Source organism: Oryzias latipes, chromosome 14, assembly GCF_053564925.1.
Source record: "Oryzias latipes strain Hd-rR chromosome 14, Olatipes_Hd-rR_3.1".
In the NCBI taxonomy this organism is placed as follows: Eukaryota; Metazoa; Chordata; class Actinopteri; order Beloniformes; family Adrianichthyidae; genus Oryzias; species Oryzias latipes.
In genome coordinates this window covers 5,984,522-6,007,932 of record NC_136250.1, presented here as the reverse complement: position 1 = coordinate 6,007,932, position 23,411 = coordinate 5,984,522, and the positions used below count along the sequence as shown (strand labels likewise).

The following is a 23,411-nucleotide window of genomic DNA, read 5'->3' as shown; positions in this document are numbered from 1 at the left end:
AAAAAAAATGATTTATCGTAACTGAAGCAAATAATTAAGTTAGATCAAAGTAAAAAAGTTTCTTTCCAACATCCATACGTGGTCTTATCACCCTCTCATGGTGGAAAAAGTATTATCTGAGCTTCTTCAGCCATTAAATCATCTTCAAATGGACACGCCATGCTTTTTCACCTCTCTGAAAACAAAGTAACCTTCAACTAAACCTGCTCCAGACCAGGTTATGTTCAGAGTATGAGTTACTACGGCAACTTGACATATCATGAAACATACCTCCATTTCTGGAACCGAACCTGAGGTTATCAACTTCCTTAGCCTCAAACTTACCGTGGGAGCTAACATAACCTGCTTTCTGGAATACCCCCCTGATGTTAAATGTATGTTTTTGTTATTGGGAGGAAAGCTTAAGTAATTAGCAGAAAACAGCAGCTGAGCTGATTAGAACGATCCCCAGTCTGGAAACTAAAACTTGCCAGAGAGCACAGGGATCCCTCTCCCCACGTGGAGAGAGGGCCACCAGGCCCAGGAAGCCAGCACCTATGGTCAGAGGTCTCACCTTCCTTGTAGAATGTATGTGTGTGTGTTTGTAAGAATGTGTGTGTGCTTGCATGTCTGTGTGTTGGAGAGTATTTTTGAGGAGTAAAGGGTGTGTGTACTAAGCAAGTGTGGTTAAATTGGCAGGTAGGGTGCTGACAGGACATCTGCTGCTTGCTGGAGGTGATGCCCAAGCACCCGCCCTACCAAAGGTCCTACATGTCTACGGTGCAATTATTCTGACCCTCAGAGCCTCCAGAGTGGGTTAATAAAAGAACCAGTATCTGTTCTTTTAGAGAAAACTTTTTTTTTTTTTTTAACTGTTCTCTCTAACTGAGTAACACAAACTGAATGCACGATCACAGACTCATTTGTGCTCAGCGCCTGACCCCCCTCCCTGCGTTTGGGTTCCCTCTGTCACGAGCAATTAAAGTTCCTGTATATTATTCCAGCCACTTGATTGTGGCGCTCCATGTATGCATTCCCTGTCAGCATCTTACACCCTGCAGGTATGTGCTGGATTGCTTCAGGCGCTTCTTTACATAGCCTACACCTTGGGTCCTGTCTGATGTGGTAGATCTGAGCCTCTATCGCTCTGGTGCTCAGGGCTTGTTCCTGCACCCTTTGATGGATCCTTCTGGATTTTTTTTTTTTTTTTGTTCTTTTTTTTAACTTGTCCTGTCCAACAGCTAGGCAGACAGATGAGAGCTGAGGGCCTCTTGTGTTGGACATATTTTACTTTAACAAGAGGGGTTATTGATCTTCAGACAAACCAAAGGTATGTCTGAATAAACCCCTTTTGTAATTGAGGCCAAAATTTATTAATTTCACTCATGTTTGAAAATCTTTGGTGTTGGACCGGATGGAAAAGGAAAGAGGGGAAGAAGAGAGAGGGACGTTAAAGAGAGGGGGGGTAGGAGGGTGATAATAGGAGGGGAAGGGGGTTAAGACCATGGAAGCAGCATAAAGCAACAAGTTTACTGGTTGTTAATCATTTTGGTAAGGTTCGAATGTAGTTCAAAAAGGGCGGGGCCTATCCACACACACACTCAAATGTTATAAACACACCTGCTAGCTGCAAAAATGTCCACCTGTCGACATGTACACAAAACAGATAGTGTTCACACGCATACTTATGCCTTAAAACCAACTAGTGTGAAATATTTCAGTCATTCAATCATGCAAACTGTTAGTGCAAAGGTGAGCTAACACCTGTGCTCAGGTGAGTGTTTATGTTCTTCTAAAATGGATGGAAATTTCCCCAACGCCACACGGGAACCGGCAGGGAACAACCGCCGTCCGGGCGACCAAGCCCGCCACCCAGGCCAGGGCCAGCAGGACCGCCGCAAGGCCCCCAGAGCCAGAGAGCAGGGAGGCACGGAGGGAAAGAGAGAGCCGCCCCAGCCCAACCAGGAGAGCAGCCCCCCCGCCGCGCCGGGAGCGCCCAACGCAGGGCCCCACCGGAGAAGGACGCCCACAGCCCCAGACGAGCACCCCACCACCACCCAGGAGTTCCGGGCATCCCCCCGCCCCTACCCCAGGTACGAGCCAGGACCCCCCAAGGGAGACCCGCTCCGCACTCCAGGCAGCCATCCGCCCGGCCCACGGTTGGTCCAGGGAGGAGCAAGGCAGGGGCCCGCCGCCCCCGCCCAGGAAGGGGGAACCCCGGGGAAAAAAGAGGGCCCACAAGGGGTGTTATAAATAAATATGGCCCGACCAGGCTCGGCCATGTTGGAAGTTTGGCGGGGCCCAGCGCTCAGGGGCAAGGACCAGGACCCACCCCCCAGGGACACGAACACCCCCGGCTCAGGTGTAATATGAACCCCCCCACCATGCGGAGAGAGCACCGCCGGGCCCAGGGAGCCAGCACCCAAGGGACACGGCCGCCATCGCCAAGGGGCCCGCACCCCCCACCAGGGAAGGGGTAGGGGACAGATGGACCCAGGTCCCACCTTCCTTGCAAGATGTGTGTGCGTGTATGTGTGTTTGAAAGGGTGTGTGTGTGCATGTGTGTGTGTTTATGTTGGAATGTATATATTCAAGGGGGAGGGGTGTGTGTACTAAGGGGGGTGCAGTTAAAATTGGCGAGTAGGGCACTAAGGGGACATCTCCTGATTACTCACAGTGATGTCCCCTCACCCTCCCCACCAAGGGGCCCTAAATGTCTAAGGTGCGGTTAAAATTGGCGGGTAGGGTGCCAGGAGGACATCTGCTGCTTGCTGGCAGTGATGTCCAAGCACCCCCCCTACCAAGGACCCTACATGTCTAAGGTGCAAATAAAACCGAAAGAGTGGGGGCCCACTCCATACGGCAACCATAGGAGGGGGGCCACAGCCAAGTAGCCCCACTCTGAGTTGTCTTGATTTTTGCCTCTAACCGTTGCTTCCATTGTGGGTATTGTTTTATCCCATGGTTGCTCTTTTAGCCAAGCATCTGAAGGATCACTGCTGCTGAAGTGTAAACCAGTTCATTGGTTTCTGTGATGGTTGTGGTAGGAATTGCCCTCAATGCTTCTTTCACATTTAACCGTTGTAGCTGGTGTCGGGGTTGCCTAGTGGTCATTCTAGACATGACTTTGTCTTTCAGGTCAGTTGCTGCCTCACTCAGCATATCTGTTGTTGTTGGGGCTGTGTACCCAAGCTCAGGTTGGGAGTGTGGTATAGCATCCTCTCTTACCTGCTGTTCTGGCTCCCACGTGGTGGTATTGCAATTGTATTGTCCCGCTTCAATCTCAAGTTGTGATAGGAGTTGCCATTTTTGTTGGCTCTGTCTCTGCAAACGCACTCTGCTAGTGAAAATCAGAACTACATTAAGCCATAAAATGACTGTATAACTGAAGACAGTTAAAATAAAACAACTTAAAAATAAAATAAAAATTGTGGATTACTTCCTTAGTGTAACTAATGGGTGTTGCATTTTTATGTATCTTTTTAAATAAAAGTTCAAAAAAGGTAAGACATAATTAATTTCCTCTAGCTTTCAATTTAATAACTTTCAGTCAGTCAACTAAAGCAGTAAAATATTTATTTCACATCTTTTCTTTTAGTTTTGCTTTCACATCTTTGTTTTGCTTTCACTTTCATTATTTTGTTTTCACATTCTTAGTTTTGCTTTCATTCTTTGACATTCACTTTCCTTAGCATTCACATTCCTTTTAAGTTAGCATTTCGTATTCCTGTAAGTTAGCATTTCGCGTTCCTCTATGTTAGCATTTCACATTTTTTCCAAGTTAACGTTTCACATTCCTCTAAATTAGCATTTCACATTCCTCTAAGTTAGCATTTCACATTCCTCTAATTTAGCATTTACATTCTTCTAGGTTAGCATTTACATTCCTCTCAGTTGGCATTTCATGTTCCACTTAGTTCACATTCCTCTTAGTTGGCATTTCACATTCCTTTATAATTGCCATTTCACATTCTTTTAGTTTTGGCATAAGACTCCGTGCAATTCCATGAGACAAATTTCCAATAACTACCCCCAACACCAATTTCATCAAGGTTGGATAGAAATTAAATATACATACCAGTGTGTAATCAGATGGAGTGTGTTTTGGAGGCATTCCATATTCAGACTTACAAGTATGACTGCTATGTGTGACCCGGCACCTTTGTCCATTGGGCCCCTCCCGATCGAGTACAGCGCCACAAAGGGAACACAATATCTAGTGGATCTGCTATGTGTGACCGGCACCATTGACCGTTGGGCCGCTCCCATTCGAGTACAGCGCCACGAAGGGAACATACTATTTAGTGGATCTGCTGTGTGTGTCCCAGCACCATTGACCGTTGGGCCACTCCATTTCGAGTATAGTGGCAAGTAGACAACACAATCCGAAGCTTCCACTGGCATAATATGATGAAAGCCTAAGTTACATCCATAATTTAAAAACTTCCATCTGAGAACTATGAACAAGTTAAACGCTATAATTTCGATGCTTCCATCCGGCACATTATGATACGAGCCTAAGTAACCTCAAATTTCGAGCTACATGTATATAGTAACACATCTTAAGAACGTCCTAATTTTGAGGCTTCCACCTGGCAATATAGTTTTTCTTTAAAATCCAATCTGAGATTTTGTATGCCATTCTGATGCTAACATATTGGTTGATTCAAGTAATAAAACTCATTGAAACTCGGAGGAGGTTTACCGCCATCACTGGGAGTGCGGTCGTTGTTGCAGCTCCAGATCAAGGTGCAGGGGCAACAATCTGAAAGGAAGCTGCAGAATGAGCAGAGACTATGGAACTTGGAAGCCATCCGACTTTGTCGAGGGTTTGACATCATCCTCCAGAAACTGAATTGCTGACCGGGGAGTATGGGTCGCAGGTTCAGGAAGTGATTCATAGATAGAGAAAAAGCAGTATTAGTCTTGGCAATGAATGTATAAATAATTTAGAACTGATTAGTTTAAAATCCTTAAGATAAAAGGGAATAAAGTGTTATGGTGCCTGTCAGTCTCCTCCCCCTCCCCCTACTGCTCTGCTCCTGACTCCACCAGCTGGGACCAATTCACCTCATCACCTGCTTTGCTCTTAAGGAGATCCAGACCCATTAGCCAACGCCAGTTCGTTACCCTCTGAGGTGACTCTACCTGGTCTCAAGTCTAGTTCATGGTTTCTTGTTTAAGTCTGGCCTTGTGCTTAAACCTGCCTCTCTCTGTCTCAGGATTCCAGCCTCCAAGAGTCCCCAGTGTGGATGTCAGCTCGAGTTCTCCAGCAGTCCGGTGGAACCCTCAAGCTTTGCTAAGCCGCGCTTTACCTCCAGCCACGCCACAAGCCACTTTCCTCTCCAGCTGCCCACCAAGTCACACCAACTTTCCTGGAAGGAAAATAAAACCCATTTCTTACCTTTCACCTATCTTCGTCCTCTCTCTGGGTTTCACCGTCTGGGTCTGTCAATCCTTCAAGTCATGACAGAACGAACTGGCCTAACTCCTGACCCAGCTGACCCAGAAGGACTCCGCCATGCAATAAATCAACAAAGAACCTTTCTGGAACTCCACTCCACCGCCATTACTCGGATGACTAAGATTCAAGAAGACCTACTGTCACGGCTCAATGGTATGACGCAAACATTAATCAATTTACCCGGACAAATGTTTCACTCCGTCACCACAGCAACGCTACCTACTTCCGGCCAAACTTCCGCTCCCGTTCCGACCCTGGAAAATTTCCGCCTGCAACCAGAACCATTCTACGTTGAAGTAGAAGCGTGCGGCGGATTTCTCCTCCAGTGTCAACTTCTGTTTCAACAAGCTCCCAGGTACTACCATTCTGATTCCAGCAAAATCACTCTTATCGTCAACTCCCTGAGAAATAAAGCCCTGCAGTGGGCCCAAGCTTTTCTGGCAGTCAATCCCATTACTCACCTTCCTTTTGAACGTTTCATTAATGAGTTTTGTCTGGTGTTCGATCAGCCAAAAAAGCAGGAAGAAGCCACCACAAAACTCCTTGCTCTCAGACAGCGGAACCGCCCAGTCAGCGATCACATCATCGACTTCAGAATTCTGGCGGTGGAAGCCGGCTGGTCTGATCCAGCGCTCCGCGGTGTCTTCTATCAATCCCTCAACGAAACCATAAAAGATCACTTATGCACGCAGCCTGAAGCCAATAACTTTGAGGAACTTGTCTCCGCAGCCCTGCGCTCCGACGCCCGCCTTCGGGAGCGTCAGCATGAAGAGCCCCCTCAGAGACGTAAGACTCCTAAGCCCATACTACCGACTGCTGATGCTCTTTTCTCCCCCTCCTGTCCTGCAGAAAGACCTCACAGCTCTCATGAGGAGCCCATGCAGATCCGCATTTCACGAATCTCCGCCGAGGAACGTAAAAGGCGCCGGGAGGAGGGTGCGTGTTTTTACTGTGGCCACCAGGGTTATCAGGTACACCAATGCGAGCTGCGTTTAAACTCCAGAACCCCCCCGCTAGAAGGCAGGCCGCGGGTGGGTACTCCTGCTAAGAACTTTCTCTTTCTACCTGTCAAGTTATGTAATAATGCTAGTATTATTGACCTTCAAGCCCTTATTGATTCAGGCGCCGAACAAAGCCTCCTAGACCATAGCATAGTTTCGCGTTTCTCGCTCCCTGTTGAAAAGCTCAACTCTCCTGTTCAAGCTGCAGGCTTAGGTGGACAACACCTCTCCCTCATAACTCATCGTACTAAGCCCCTATTACTTATCACATCTGGTAACCACAGGGAAGAGGTTCAATTCTTCGTTACTCACACCCCTGAAAATCCTGTAGTTTTAGGTTTCTCGTGGCTTAGAAAACGACTGGACCAATCATTGCATTATCAACTGGAGTGAGTTTTGCCTTGCCAATTGCCTTCGCTCAGCGGTCCCTACCATTAATAACTCCCCTAGCGGTCAGTCGGAAGACATTGACCTCAGTAACGTTCCCGAGTGTTATCACAACCTCAGCTATGTGTTCAGTAAATCCAAAGCCAGTTCTCTTCCTCCCCATAGACCCTACGACTGCTCCATCCAGTTACTAGATGGTGCAACTTTGCCCAAAGGGAGGTTATTCAACCTATCTGGTCCAGAGAAAGTTGCCATGGAGAAGTATATCCAAGAGGCGCTTTCTTCTGGGCACATCCGTCCCTCTTCATCTCCCGCTGGGGCTGGGTTTTTTTTTGTGGAGAAAAAAGACAAGTCCCTGAGACCATGCATCGATTATCGGGAGTTAAATCAAATCACTATAAAAGATAAATATTCTTTGCTTGCTCCGGGGGGGGGGGGGGGGGGGGGGGGGTGACGCTTTCTGGCTCCTCTCTCTCTGTGTGGGGTGGGTGGTGCCGGGCCTGGGGTGTCTGCGCCTCTGGGGGTGGGGCCCCTGGGCTGGGTGGGCCTGGCCCGTTTGCTGGGGGAGGGGGCTGGGGGACAGCTGTTTGACCGCTGGGGGACAGTCTACCAGCTGTCCCCAACTTACCCCCTTCCTCATATAACCTCATATTAGGGTGAGGGGGTGGGGGGTCTAGCCTGCGATGCGCCTTGGGGGGGGAGCTACTTGGCAGTGGTTGCCATATGGAGTGGGCCCCCCCTCTTTCGGTTTTATTTGCACCTTAGACATGTAGGGTCCTTGGTAGGGGGGGTGCTTGGACATCACTGCCAGCAAGCAGCAGATGTCCTCCTAGCACCCTACCCGCCAATTTTAACCGCACCTTAGACATTTAGGGCCCCTTGGTGGGGAGGGTGAGGGGACATCACTGTGAGTCATCAGGAGATGTCCCCTTAGTGCCCTACTCACCAATTTTAACTGCACCCCCCTTAGTACATACACCCCTCCCCCTTCAATATATACATTCCAACATAAACACACACACATGCACACACACACCCTGTCAAACACACATACACTCACACATTTTGCAAGGAAGGTGGGACCTGGGTCCATCTGTCCCCTACCCCTTCCCTGGTGGGGGGTGCGGGCCCCTGGGTGCCGGCTTCCTGGGCCCGGCGGTGCTCTCTCCGCACGGTGGGGGGGTTCACATTACACCTTAGCCGGGGGTGTTCGTGTCCCTGGGGGGTGGGTCCTGGTCCTTGCCCCTGAGCGCTGGGCCCCGCCAAACTTCCAACAGTGGCCGAGCCTGGTCGGGCCATATTTACAACACCCCTTGTGGGCCCCCTTTTTTCCCCGGGGTTCCCCCCTCCTGGGCGGGGGCGGCGGGCCCCTGCCTTGCTCCTCCCTGGACCAACCGTGGGCCGGGTGGGTGGCTGCCTGGAGTGCGGAGCGGGTCTCCCTTGGGGGGTCCTGGATCGTACCTGGGGTTGGGGGGGGGGGGGGATGCCCGGAACTCCTGGGTGGTGGTGGGGTGCTTGTCTGGGGCTGTGGGCGTCCTTCTCCGGTGGGGCCCTGCGTTGGGCTCTCCCGGCGCGGCGGGGGGGCTGCTTTCCTGGTTGGGCTGGGGCGGCGCTCTCTTTCCCTTCTCTGCCTCTGGGGGCCTCGCGGCGGTCCTGCTGGCCCTGGCCTCGGTGGCGGTCTTGGTCGCCCTGGGGGCGGTTGTTCCCTGCCTGTTCCTGTGTGGTGTTGGGTGGATTCCGGCTGCCGCTGCTGCTGCGGCGGGGGTCTGGGTGTGGGGGTGGCTGGGCGCTCCTCCTCCTTCTTTTCACATTCCACTATCCATTTTAGAAGAACATAAACACTCACCTGAGCACAGGTGTTAGCTCACCTTAGCACTAATTGTTTGCATGATTGATTGAATGAAAGATTTCACACTAGTTGGTTTAAAGGCATTGGTATGCGTTTTTGAACACTATCTATTTTGTGTACATGTTGACATGTGGACATTTTTGCAGCTAGCAGGTGGGTTGATAACATTTGAGTGTGTGTGGACAGGCCCCGCCCTTTTTGTACTACATTTGAACCGTACCGTAATGATAAACAACCAGTAAACCTGTCTGCTCTATGCTGCTTCATGGTCTTACCCCCCCTCTCACTATCACCCCCCCCCCCCCTCTCTAACATCCCTCTCTTTTCTTCCCTTCCTTCCTTTTCCGTCTGGTCCAACACCAAAGATTTTCAAACATGGCTGAAATTAATAAAGTTTGGCCTCAATTACAAAAGGGGTTTATTCAGTCATAGCTTTGGTTTGTCTGAAGATTAATAACCCCTCTTGTTAAAGTAAAATATGTCCAACACAAGACGCCCTCAGCTCTCATCTGCCTGCCTAGCTTTTGGACAGGACAAGTTAAAAAAAAAAAAAAGAATTTAAAATCTCTCAGTGCTTCTGCCATGTTGAGAATGATGCTTCCTCTGCCATTGTGAGAGTGAGGCGCTTTCTTATATACCTCTTTTGCCACTCCCACCTAATTAGGCACTCTGCTCAGAAAAAAATATAAAGAACATTATTCTCATGAAATATTTCATATTTCCTTCAACAATGTAATTTACTAATGCCCTTCATCACATTTACTTCAACCACAAATAATTCCCCTTAAACTATACAAAGAAAACAAAGAAACAAACAAAATAAATTAGGAACAGCAGTCTTACAAGATTAACAAGATATAAACAGAAAAAACACGCCCCCTTCATTGTCTGTCAATGAAGGGGGCGTGGCTAAGACGCTGCTGTCGTGGGCTGCCGTGAGTGAGCGCTTGTATGTGCATGTATACCAAAAAATACTGATGACCAAGTGTGTACCCGAAGTCTAAGCTGTAAAAATTGAAGGGTGATTTTTAAGAAACTATGGTTTCGCAACAGAAGAGCTTTGGTTATGACGTGGACCTGTGCACCAACCTGCGTGGGGTGTGTGTATGTGTGCTCAGGGTGTTCGCTCAGCCAGAGAGACGTCACATCATCCCTCCTCTCTGGGAGGTTGTCGATGTTCGGCAACCTGGACAGAAAATCTGCAACAACATTAGTGGGGCCAGATCGATGTCACACAACAAATCAGTAGGGTTGAAGTGACAGGTACCAACGTGTGAGACGTCTGTTATGATCTTTCATCGAGTTCATCCAGGTGAGGGCCCTGTGATCTGTCTCTCGGTCAAATTCTCTACCTAGCCGATTATATCGCAAACTCTCTAATGCCCATTTAATTGCAAGACCTTCTTTTTCAACAGTAGAAGATCGTGTTTCTCGTGGTTGAAGCTTACGGCTAAGGAACAATATTGGATGCTCATCTCCAGGCTCCCCCTGGACTGGCACTGCTCCCAGACCGATTGCAGAAGCATCCACCTGCACCAGAAATCTTTGGTTGAAGTCGGGACTCTGCAGGACTGGTGATGAGCACAGAAAGGCTTTCAGTGTTGTAAATGCTTTTTCACACTCCTCTGTCCACTGAACTGGGTTATTTTGGTCCTTCTTAGTTAAAGATGTAAGTGGAGCTGTAATCGTTGCAAACTGGGGAACAAAACGGCTGTACCAGCCAGCCAGTCCTAGGAACGATCGCACTTCCTTCTTGGTTCTTGGTCTGGGACATTTTTGGATCGACTCCACTTTATCCACTTGTGGACGCACTTCTCCCCCTCCAAGATGGTAGCCAAGGTATTCGGTCTCTCGCTGGCCCCATCAGAACTTGGAAAGGTTAAGCATTAAGCCGGCCTCTTGAATTCCTTCTAGAACCAGGGAGAGATATTGCATGTGCTCTGTCGATGTTTTGCTGTAAATTACCACATCATCAAGGTATGCTGCACTGCAGTGGCCACATCCCTGTAGCACCCTGTACATCATCCTTTGGAGGTTGAACTGAAGGTTGCTGGGGCACCATGCAAACCAAAGGGCATAACAGTAAACTGAAATAGCTCTGCAGGTGTTTGGAATGCAGTGTACGGTCGACTCGCCTTCTCCAGTGGCACTTGCCAATACCCTTTGCACAGATCAAGGGTGGTGATGTATTCATGAAGGTCCAATCTTCTCTAGCAGGTCATCTATTCTGGGCATGGGATAGGTGTCAAACTCAGAGATGGAGCTGAGTTTCCTGAAATCAATACAGATACGCAGAGAACCATCTTCCTTGAAGGCGATGACCATAGGGCTACATCACTCTGAATTGGAAGGCTCAATCACCCCAAGCCTTAACATCTGTTCCATTTCATCTTGAAGTTTGCTCACCAGTTGCTGTGGAGCTCTGGATGTTGGCGGATTGGAAGCCCATTTTTCAGTCTGATGACATGTTCAATCAAGCAGGTCCTTGAGTGAGTAAACACTTTTGAACAGCTCAGTTAGTTCAGTTGCTCGTTGTGGTGGGAGGTGTGCCAGACCAACTGAACCGCCAGAGCAGAGGTCGGGAACCTTTTTGGCCGAGAGAGCCATAAACGCCACATATTTCTAAATGTAATTTCGAAAGAGCCAACACAATATTGTAGCGCCCCTTTTCCACACTGAGGCGCGGATACCTAACCTCTTTTAATGTTCTTTATTCTGGTTACTGCAGTCCATAACAAACGTCATACAACTTGTTTAGCAACTCCTGAATCTCTCCCACCGAGAGCACTTCTCCACAACTTTTTATTCCCCTGCTCCCGCACCAGCCCTACTATTTCCTTATTCGGCCCATAGCTGAACCCCATTGGTCGAAACTCCCCAACAACAGGCTGAGCAACAGAACTGAGGGCAATCAGCATCTCTGCTTGATGCGTTCAGTGAACTCCGGAACTTAGAACGCAATCCAACAACAGTCAAACTCAGTCCGCTACAATGTGTTTAAACCTAAAAATACAAGTGAATGTGTGCATTTAATGTAATTTCAACATTTTTAAAGTACAAGTCTGTGGATTCTTTTTAATAACATTGTTATGCTGTTGCTAGTAAATGATGAGTATTTCTTACCATTATTGCGACTTCTGGGGCTGCATTGTTTTGGTGATGGTCTAGTAGTCTGGTTGATAAGATGTGAGATTGAGCTTCATGCAGGCGTTGAGACTTCCTTCGGTTAGACGAGATCGTAGGTTGGTCTTAATGTTTTTAGGATGTGAAAAGGACTGCTCACATGCGTACGTGGAGCCAAAAATCTTCAGTACAGCAACACTCACACGCTGCAGTGTGAAGAATGTGACGGGCAGCGCGTTCCAAGTTTTGAAAATCAGCTGGTCTGCGGGTTGAAGTTTTTTCATTTCTTGCCACTTGTGTTGGCTCACCAGTTGTTCAAGTCTTTCCAGATCTTCATTCATTGACTTGAACCTATTCACCCACAGGTCTGAGGCCACAGGTCTGAAGCTCAAAATCTCTGACAGAGACACCTGGGATGTAACTTAAGTCCGTGCTGTTCACAGCGTACTCGTGTGGATGGGTGATGAACTTAAAAAGAAGAGTGCGCTCGCTAAATTCTCCAAAGTGCGCTTTGAATGACTGCAGGAGATTAGATGTGAAGCGAAGCCTTTCAAGAAAAGTCTGGATTTCGCTCAGACAATCCGCAAAACGGCTGAGCACCTTCCCCCTTGACAACCAACGCACGTTGCTGTGCAGAAGCAGACCAGGATAACTATTCCCAACTTCATCCAGCAGTGCTTTAAACTGGCGATCATTTAAAGCTCGGGCAACAATAAAGTTGACCACCCTTACGACCAGTGACATCACCTCGCCAAGTTGCTCGCCACACATCTGAGCAAAAAGTGCCTCGTGATGTAGGATGCAGTGAAAACTTAGGATGCGTCTCTTTTCATGTTCACGAAGAAGTGCAATGAATCCTCTGTTTTTCCCCACCATGCACGGAGCACCATCAGTGCACACCGAAACAAGTTTGTCCATCGTTAGATTTTTTTCTTTAGTGAACTTGTTGGAGGATTGAAATAAATCCTCCCCTCTTGTTGTCCCTTTCAGAGGCAAAACAGCAAGACTTTCCTCACGTAGTGTGTCACCAACAACATACCTTGCTATCCCGCTGAACTGGCATAAATTGCTCACGTCTGTTGACTCATCCAAAGTGAGAGAAAAAAAATGTACCGCAATTATGTCCTTCAATTGTGTCGCCTCAATTTGATTTGACATCATGATGGTTCGATCTTGAACAGTTCTTGCAGACAGAAGGATGTCTTTTATCCGTTTTATTATCTTATCTTTATCCGAAAAGTCGTCATAAAGTTAATTGGCAACATCAAGCATGAAAGATTTGGCAAACTCCCCATCTGTAAATGGCTTTCCGTTTCTCACAATTCCCAAAGCAGCAGCAAAACTAGCCGAATTCCCGTCACCTTGTTGGGTCCAAACACAGATTTGCTGCTGGCTAGCTTCCACTCTGAACAGTAGTTCTTGACATGCTTTTTTTTTCTTCTGTCCCCAGCAGAATATTTCGATGCAAACGCAGCAAGACGTGTGTGTCGAAGTGTCGTTTTATATTTGACCTTTTCATTGATGCAATTTTATCATTGCAATGCGAGTTTACGATGAGCCGTTGAGTGGACCCTTTTGCACAAGTGCACATTGCCCCGCTATTTACGACATAAAATACGGCAATCCCACTTGAACAGTGTTTCTGCCTCATCTGCGTTGTATATAGGATTGATAAATAAATAGACACCATGACATGTATTTTAGCCACTTTCACACTGAAATGACTGTGAACCGGCTTTCTAGTTGTCGGTGACAGTCACCGGCGACTGTCACTGGTCCGCGCATGTGCAAAAGAGTCTCCTGAAACATTTTTCGTCTGCGAGCCATACGTGGCCAATCAAAGAACCATATATGGCTCGTGAGCCATAGGTTCCCGACCCCTGCGCCAGAGCTAGTATCTTCATCGCTGTCCTCTTCGGAGTTGACTTTTCTCATCAGCATGTCTCTCATAGGAGTTGGACTTGGGATTTCCCTCCATTCTTTCAGCAGATTAATGTGGTATGTTTGTTTTGGCTTTTTCTTTTCGGGGTGGTGAACTTCATAGGTGACCGGACCCATCTTCCGTGTAATAACATATGGCCCCTGCCATTTAGTCAACAACTTATTAGTTGAGGAAGGGAGAAGAAGAAGGACCCAGGTTGAAACTCATGGTTATGGGCCTGTTGGACATACCAAGTCTTTTGTTTCCTTTGTGCCTCACGCAGGTTGACTTCTGCCTCCTTTTGATACCTCTGTAGTCTTTCTGTCATCTCCAACACAAATTGTGTTACCCCTTTGCCTGCTGGCATGGTAGACGGAGCCTCCCAACTCTTCCGGAGCAGATCCAATGCCCCTTAGACATCCCACCCGTACAGGAGCTGAAAAGGGGAAAATCCTGTGGAGGCTTGAGGAACTTCTCTGTAGGCAAAGAGCAGAAATGGCAACCAGCGATCCCAGTCTTTACCTGTGTAAAGACTGGGAGTGTCTGAGTGTCTGATTGAATCTCTCCACCAGACTATCTGTTTGTGGGTGATACAGTGTAGTTCGAATCGCAGAGATTCCAAGGTGTTTGTGGAAGAGCTGCATGAGCCGGGAAGTAAAGTTAGTCCCCTGATCGGTCAAGATCTCATCTGGGATCCCAGCTCTGGAAAACAGTTGAACCAAGGCTCGGACAACAGTGGGAGCAGTGATAGTGCCCAGAGGGAAGGCTTTAGGAAATCTGGTAGCATAGTCACAGACAACAAGGATATATTCGTGACCACTACTACTTTTAATAAGTGGGCCGACTATATCCATGGCAATCCTTCGAAATGGAGTGGATATTACAGGAAGTGGTTGGAGTAAGACTTTGGTTGGAAATGTTTTCTGAAAGGTAGGAGATGCTGAACAATACTATCTGTATACATAGAAGGCCAGTAGAAACGAGATGCTGCTCTAAGGTATGTTTTAGGTCGACCTAAATGTCCTGCCCATGGAACGGTGTGAGCGAGTTGCATAACAAGTGGCCTACAAATAACCGGTACAACAAAACGCCTTTGTTCATCCTCAGCCATATATAGGACATTGTTGTCAACAATAAACTGTGATTTCTCTCCAAAGAGTTTGTCATTACTTTGTGCAACTTCAGCAAACAGAGGTTTCAAATCTTTATCCTCCTTTTGTAAATCAGAAATATTCCCATGTTTCATTCCCACAAAATCTGTTGCCTCTGGGCTCATCATTAAGTTTAGTTTTTTCTCAAAACGTTTTTGGGAGCGAGGTTTCTTTAGCCTATTTTAACCACCCTCAAACAGGCTGTCATCAAAATCAGGCAAATGTTGCACATTAGCCTTAGCTTGGGCTCGAGTGAGTACAGCACCAGAAATTTTCACATCAACTTTATCATGGGTTTTCATTATGTTCAGTGGCTCAGCAAGTCCATGAGCACAGGTAAATCACATCCGAGAAAAACATCGACAGGTAAACTGTCTACCACAGCAAACGTTAATAGATACGCAGGATCATAAATATGTAAATTTAATTCAGCTTTGGGATAAGAAATGCTTATCCTCATGAACACAAAGAATGTCTGTTTTCCGGCTATAATCCAGAGTCCCTGTTGGTGCTTTATCAATGAGATGAAGCTTCCAGTGTCCAACATAGCAGTGATCAGTTGTCCATTAACAGTCACATTAATATATTGCTGCCCTTTAAAGTCTTTAGCATCAGTGTGCTCACTCTTAGGTCTAGGTGGATAACACGCACCAGTTAGATTTTCGAATGGGGCACGCTGAAGCTTTGTGTCCTGGTTGCTGACAATAGAAGCAAACAATGTCCTTACCAAATGAAAAATTATCGCTGGCCTGCTGCCTTATTGGTGGTACCTGGACCGTCTGTAGCGTTCTTCCTCCTTGAACCTCTTTGCTGAAACAGCTGGGCTGGTTGATATGTTGCACCCATGGAGCATGGAGTAGGCCCTCCTCTCCTGGCGTTCAGGTACTGGACAGCCAACTTCGCTGCTGTGATCCCCTCTGCCGGCTCATGCTCCTTCACACAGGTCCTGACATCAGCTGGTAACACCCGCAGTAGTTGCTCCAAGATGATGGCCTCCCCGATCTGTTTCTTGGTGTGCTGCTCCGGCTGGATCCAACGACGATAGAGAGACTTCAGGCGATGTTAGGTATCTGTTGGGTTTTCTACATGTGGCACAGATGTTGAGCGGAACTGCTGCCTATAGGTCTCTGGTGAAATGTCAAACTTGGCAAACAGTGCTGCTCTCAAGTCTTTGTATCAGTGGGCTCAGTCTTCATCTATTTTGTAGGCTTCCAGAGTTTTACCAGACAGCAGTGGAACCAAATGACATGCCCACACTTTTTTCGGCCATTTCTTTGTTTCAGCAATGCAAAGCGCATCAGATAGTTTTCAATGTCTTTACCAGTCTGGTAAGCGGGAATGTTTGGGTCAGAAAAAAAACCCCTAGTAGTTGCAATCCTGTCCGAGTCATCTGAGCCAGATGATGACGTCTCAGTGTCCGGCAAATGACGTAACGTTGGAGTCGGTAGAATATACCTTGGGCTGCTTGCTGTTGATGTACTGGGGGTTCGTGGTGCTTTGCTCTTTGAATGCACGGAGCTTTGGTGTGCGGTTGCTGCATTTGACTTTGGAGGGATCCGCTCAGGCGGTGAAGTGAAGCCACAAGGTCTTCCTCTCTCTTTTGCTGAGCAGTCAAGAAATCCTTCATAATGGTCAGCATGTCACTCCCTGGAGTTCCAGAGGGACCCGACTTCGGAGATGCCTTTTTCAGATGGTGTAGATAGTGCCATTTCCCAAGCTCAGTCCACAGCTGTCTCAGGTTGTTGTAAGTTCTTCTGGGAATGTAATCCAATCCTTCGTTTTGGAAGCTCAATACTCCTTTTACAGCTTGCCATCCCACTTCTGACACCACATGTCGCTGGGTTCTCTCAAGAAATCCAGAAAAATACAAAAACAAAAACTATTAGGCAAGCCAGGAGAGATTTCATAGGGTTTTTACCCTTTTAATAGAATCTTTGGGAGACACACCAAAAATAAAGCAGGGATGAAAGCAAAAACAACATAAATTCATCTGATTTCAGAACAATTCACCTTCCATTGTGTTTACATTTGCATTTGCACTCCTTCTGCCCATTTCTCTTTCAAACTCAATCTCTCAGTGCTTCTGCCATGTTGAGAGTGATGCTTCCTCTGCCATTGTGAGAGTGAGGCACCTTCTTATATAACTCTTCTGCCACTCCCACCTAGTTAGGCACTTTACTCAGAAAAAATTATAAAGAAAATTATTCTCATGAAATATTTCATATTTCCTTCAACAATATAATTCACTAATGCCCTTAAACCTCTTCAACCACAAATAATTCCCCTTAAAATATACAAAGAAAACAAAGAAACAAACAAATTATATTAGGATCAGCTGTTTCATAAGATTGACAATATATAAACAGAAAAAAAAAAACCTCGATTTGGCTGTCAACGAAGGGGGCATGGCTAAGACGCTGCTGCTTGCTGCTGCTGGGCTGCCGGAGTAAGCGCTTGTATGTGCATGTATGCCAAAAACTACTGATGACCAAATGTGCACCCGAGGTCTAAACAGTAAAAATTGAAGGGTGATTTGTAAGAAACTATGGTTTTGCAACAGAAGAGTTTTGATTGTTACGTGGACGCACGCACCAATCTGTGTGGGGTGTGTTTATGTGTGCTCACGGTGTTCGCTCAGCCAGAGAGACGGAGCCGCTCCGTCACAATTTGAGATTTCATTTTCAAAAAGTTCTTTAGTACACGTGTACCAAAAATCATTTAGAAATATCTAATTTGACAATTAAAATGGATTAATAGAAATGCATTTTCATTTTTTTTACAATGTAACTGCATCAAATGACTCAAAAATCAAATTATAAAATCAATCCTTCAAAATGCCTATTCATTTTCAACTCAAAAACCACTTATTCTGTAACATAATTATAGTGAAAATGGAAACATATGAAGGTAAATAGGTTTCAAAAAGGACGAGCTTGTAGATTGCAACATTAAATGTGAGAATGTTGAAGCTTTCTAGCAGGATAATCCAAGATGGCTGCCGTCGCTGTGTCTGCGTCCACCTCCACTGCCGTGACTGCACCAACAAACCCTGACACACAGATCACTAACCTCAAAAAGGACATCCAGAAACTCTCTGATTAGTTGAGGTCGAAGAATGATCTGTTTAACTCTTTGCTGGACCTGGCGCATCAACAGTCTATGGATATCGCCTCTCTGAAAGCGGCTGTAGAAGATACAGTTCACTGGGACCCTGACACCTCGCCGCGGCCTTCCTCAAGCTCAAAACCCAAAGCGCTTTGGTCTGGGGTGGTGTGCCGTAGGAAAAGTCCCTTGGACCGTGATGGGCTCGTTCTCTCCGACCGCTATGATGTTCTGTCGGGTCCAACATCTGACGACGTTCTGGAAGCTGCTCCACTCAGCAGAGAAAACCATCATCGCTGCTTCTCGGCCCGAGAAAGAAAGCCGCCCGGCATCTGGAGGTTCATCGTCCGCTAAACGCCGACAGCTCCTGATAGACGCAGTGAGTAGACGCCCTGACACTGACAGTCGCCGCCGCCGCCCGAATGTAACCCACGTCCTCCTGGGATCAAACAATGCGGGGTTTCCATCAGCGGTTGCGACCAGGGCGTCTGGTTCAAAGTCCGCTGCGTCTCCCCCCGCGGCAGGTGTCGTGGTGACCGCCGCCACCTCTTCTCTTCGTGGCCGGTCGCCCCCCTCATCGGCCGTTTCCCCCGCTCGCGCAACAGGTGTAACGCCAACACCCGCTTGCCTTCCTGCTGCGACGGAGCCGCACCTTCTGTCACCCAGGCGCCCTCGTCCGAAACATCACCAACTCTGCCCACCACCTCTCCCTTCGCAACCCCTCCACACACACAGTAATAGTCCACTCAGGAGTGAATGACCTCAAGTTTCAACAATCTGAGACCCTCAAGAAGGACTTCATCACCCACATCCACTCCATCAAGCAGTTGGACAAACAATGCATCATCTCCGTTCCGCTTCCATCTCCCCGCTTTGGAGACATTAAATTCAGCCGTCTGCCACAACTTCACATCTGGCTTAAAGGACAATGTATTTCTAATAATATTCCATATGTTGATAATTTCACCACCTTCTTCAATAGACCAAATCTCTTTAAACCAGACGGCATCCATCCAAACCAAGCAGGATCTCAACTTCTGTCCATGAACATTGAACTTACACTCCGCTCTGCTAAACTGCTCACTGACTGACTGGACCACCGGCACCCATCCTCAGTTAAAACCACAGTTATCACACAACACATCCCAGTTCACATAACAAGCAGATCTCACAAACACCCCCGGCTCAGATCCACCAGCTCCACAGTTAGATCAATCAATCCATCTGCACACACACGTGGTTTTGAACTTAGGTGTTTTAAACATTCGCTCTCTTTAAAACAGATCTTTTATTGTGAATGAGCTCATTTTAGACAACAATTTAGATTGCCTTCTTTTAACAGAGACCTGGCTGGGTGCTGATGCTCCTGTTGTTCTCACTGAAGCTTCCCCACTAAATTTTAACTTTTTATTTTCTACCAGGGGAGATAAAAAGGCGGTGGCACTACATGTATTGCTCGTGGCTCATTTACAACCAAAACAATCATGCTAAATAGCTACTCCTCATTTGGGCATCATGCATTTTCTTTTAACAGCCCGTCTATTTTATGTGTTACTGTTTACAGACCACCAAAGCCTCCCTCGTGTTTTATTCAAGAATTTTCTGAATTTTTATCAATAATTCACTCCAAATACAGTAGAGTTATAATAACTGGTGATTTTAACCTACATATTGATAAAGATGAAGTTCTCGTTAAAACAATAGACAGTTTTGTGGTGTTATCCTTGCCTCTGGGCTTCACACCCAACAGGCTTTGCAGTTGCTATGGGTGTGGTCTGATTCAGTGTTCATATATACGATGTTTTGCCCGCTTTATTTCAGTTGTTGGCATATGAGTGAATAAACCTTCACGTATCGAAGTCAAGACGTGTCTCCTCATCCTTGCCACATTGGTGACCCCAATCGTGAATAATGTCAGAACCAGCAGACGCACGAGTTTTAACGTCATCTTCAGTGACCTCGCCATCTCCCGCGCGCGGGGACCCGGCCATGTAAGCTGGCGCCGCCGTGAAGCTGCCTGAGTTCTGGCAGAGCGATCCTGCCTCCTGGTTCCAGCATGTCGATTCCCTTTTTCATCTGCGCGGGGTGCACACGGATGACGCCAGGTACTACATGGTGGTGGCTGCTCTGGATCAGCAGTCCACTCGCAGGGCAATGCAGCTGCTGCGCAGCCTGCCCCCGCAGGAAAGGTACGCGGCTCTGAAGGAGCTTTTGCAGCTGAGATACAGCCTGTCTGCTTCGGAGAGAGCGGAGAAGATCCTCAGCATGCCGGGCCTGGGAGACAGTTCGGCTGTGGACTTGATGGACAGCATGCTCTCTCTGCTCAGCTCGGATGAGGGCGGTTTTCTTTTCCCGCACATTTTTTTGCGGCAGCTCCCGCCGCCCGTACGCGCGGCTTTGGTCAACTCTCCTCGCCTGGCCGCGGGAGATTACAGAGGACTGGCTGAGGAAGCTGACCGAGTTCTACTGGCTACCAGGCGTTTCACCGTGCAGCATGTGACGTCTGATGCCCGCCTGCAGGAGACAGAGGACAATCCGGTGTCGGTGTCTGCAGTCGGCGTGGGCACGCGCCGCGGGACCTTCCTGTGCCTTTTCCATCAGAGGTTTGGAACGAAAGCAAAGCGCTGTGTCCCGCTGTGTCCCGCTGTGGTCTACAGGGTCCTGAGAGCATCTGAAGGGGGGTCGGTGTACACCATTGCACCAATTGATGACCTGGGTAGAACAAAACAGGTCCACCGATCGCTCCTAAAGGCTATTGTAGGGGAGGTCCCCAGGCAGAGCAACAGCATCCCAATGGATGCTCCTCAGCCCAATCCACCACGGATAAACCAGGATGATTGGGCAGATGGGGATTTATTCATAGTAAGGCCAGACCACCTTGGTAGGGCAGAGGTGGAGGAACCCCCCTCCGAGCCGCCACTAGAACCAGTTGCGACACAACCCAGTGTACCGGCAGCGGTGGGGGACAGTTCTTTGACGCAACCAACCGGTGCTGGTAGTAGCAGTGTGCCCTTGCGTCGCACTTCAAGGGCTACAGCTGGTCACCATTCTAACCTTCATAGACTCCCAAGATCTGTGGAAGGTCAACCGGGTGTCACCTCTCAGGCGGTGTCTGTGGTCTTTCGGCCATGGACATAGTCCATTCCTACTCTATTTTATTTTTTTTCCTCTTCTCATCATCGGGTCGACGATGCAAACTGTGGGGGTGGATTGTGGCAGGATGAGCTAATTGAGCCACAGGTGTCGTCACTCATCTTGGTTCTGCTGATGAGCACCTGGCCAGCTACAAAAGAGGACTGAGCTGGCTCTCCCTCAGTTCCTGCTGAGATTGCCTCCTGTTCTCTGGGTTCCTGCTCCCCTGTCAAGTGCAGGTATTGTGGCCGGGGCTTGCTGTGTACACCTTCTCCTTTCCGTTGCTGCATTTGTGGTGTCCTGTTTTTTTGTTCTACTGCAGTGAGTATCGTAACCCCTTGTCACACAGCATATCGGCGGGTGACAGGAAGGGGCAAAGTGGAACGGAGCGAATCACTACCTGCCCTTCCCTTTAGGTGCGATCAACGCTGATTGGTATGTGTGTGACGTGTGCCTCTTCGCCCTGCATGTCCTCTGGTCGCGGAGGTAAAGCCCTGCTGCCTGTTTTTTGGTTTGCCTCCACAGGGTGTTTGGTGGAACCCGCTGCTGCTGCCGCTGAACAGAGTTTTAGTTCTTTTAGTGTTTTTGTAGGTGCTCTCTACACGGCCCCCCCTCCCACTTCGTCTACAGCCAACCCCGTGGCTGTGCAGGTGCTTCTGGGAGTTGGAGGCCGGGAGTGACGTGGGTGTGTGTGTGCGCACCTACCGCTTTCTGACCACCTGTACAAAAGGACTCGGGTACACAGACCCTGGGACTCACTGGCTTGCCGTGTTTTGTTTGTTTGCACCTTATCCCCTGCATGTTACGGGGTATCATTTGTTCCCCTCCAGTGTTGTTTGTGTGCCCGGGCTGTTAACAGGTGGGCTTGAGGCTCTTAATCTTTGTTTTATTCTTTTTTAATTATATGAGGTTCTTATTGTTTTTATCTGGTTTTAATCTCTTACTGTTTTTACCCTGTTTTTAATTATTGATATTAAAACTATTTTTAAGCCGGAACCACGTCTCCACCTGGTTGAGTCCTCAGTTTTGTTTGGTGTGCCTAACCGCTCGTGTTGCCACATTTAGTACATGTTTTTGTAAGCTTAGGGAGGTAGAGTTTTGTCTTTGATTTCCCTTTTCTTTCATGTACAGGTAAGAAAACAAGGTTTCAGTTAGTTGGGGTTTTGTTTGTTGTTTTAGCCTGGGTTCACCCTGAAGCCTTTTAGCTTCACATTTAGTTATTGCTGGTTGTTGTTTATTTGTAAATAAAACTTAGTTATATTTTATGGAGACATTTGTTTGGTGTTTTGTGTTGCAGTCAACTTATTAGCCAAAAACACCACCACAGCACCACTGCACCACTGCGTCCCACGGTCGTTTATGCCTGCATCACTCCAGTCGGCCCAGTTTGTCTTTGTCCGACATGACGCCCACCGCTCGCCCCTTCATCCCCCCTACGATGGTCCGTTTCGTGTCCTGGAGAAGGGGGACAAATGTTTTGTCCTGGACATGGGGGGGCGCAAAGACTTTGTGACAGTGGACCTGCTAAAACCAGCGTTTGTGTTGACAGGCGACGCTGTGCAGCCAGCTCAAGTTCCTCGCCAGGGACGTTCTCCTTCCAGACCCCCAGATCTGCCAAGCTCTACAGACAGCGTCCCACAGTTGGCTCCACAGGCTGCGGGTCGGCATAGCCGTTTTGGCAGACTCATTAAACGCCCTTGCAGAATGGTTTTTGACAGTTGAGTTCCTTTCTGGGTTTTTCGGGGGGGGGGGGGGGGGGGGGGCTGTGTGGTGTTATCCTTGCCTCTGGGCATGGTCTGGTTCAGTGTTCATATATAAGATGTTTTGCCCGCTTTATTTCAGTTGTTGGCATATGATTTATCGAAGTCAATGATTTATATGATTTATCGAAGTCAAGACGTGTATCCTCATCATTGCCACAGTTTAACTAAAAGAGACTCTCAAAGGTCCTCCATAGCAGCCTCAGATGCTGTGAGAGTTTTGCAGACCACTTCAGAAGTAAAATCAATGCTATTAGATCTAGTATCTTAACTCAAAAAAGTGTTGTTTTAAATCAAGCTATAGCATTACATTTATCAGAGGAAACACTGGAAAGTTTTGTCCTGGTTGATGCTGTGGGACTTGGTCAGGTTTTCTCCCAGTTAAAGCCAACCACCTGCCTTTTAGACCCAATCTCCACATCATTGTTGAAAAAATGTTATGACTTCTTTGAGTTTGAGCTTTTAAATATTGTCAATTACTCTCTTCAGACAGGTGTCTTCCCTGCTGCCTTTAAAATGGCAGTGGTGAGGCCTCTTCTGAA

General features: G+C 47.7%; 1 protein-coding gene across 1 annotated transcript; it reads left to right on the top strand.

Moving 5' to 3' along the window:
- Positions 1-19,566: 19,566 nt before the first annotated feature.
- LOC144983791 (uncharacterized) lies at positions 19,567-22,830 on the top strand. Its single transcript, XM_078931115.1, has 3 exons — positions 19,567-21,348; positions 21,432-21,544; positions 21,635-22,830. The coding sequence occupies exon 1, from the start codon at positions 20,090-20,092 to the stop codon at positions 21,113-21,115; it is 1,026 nt and encodes a 341-aa protein (XP_078787241.1). The 5' UTR covers positions 19,567-20,089; the 3' UTR covers positions 21,116-21,348; positions 21,432-21,544; positions 21,635-22,830.
- The last annotated feature ends 581 nt before the right edge of the window (positions 22,831-23,411 follow it).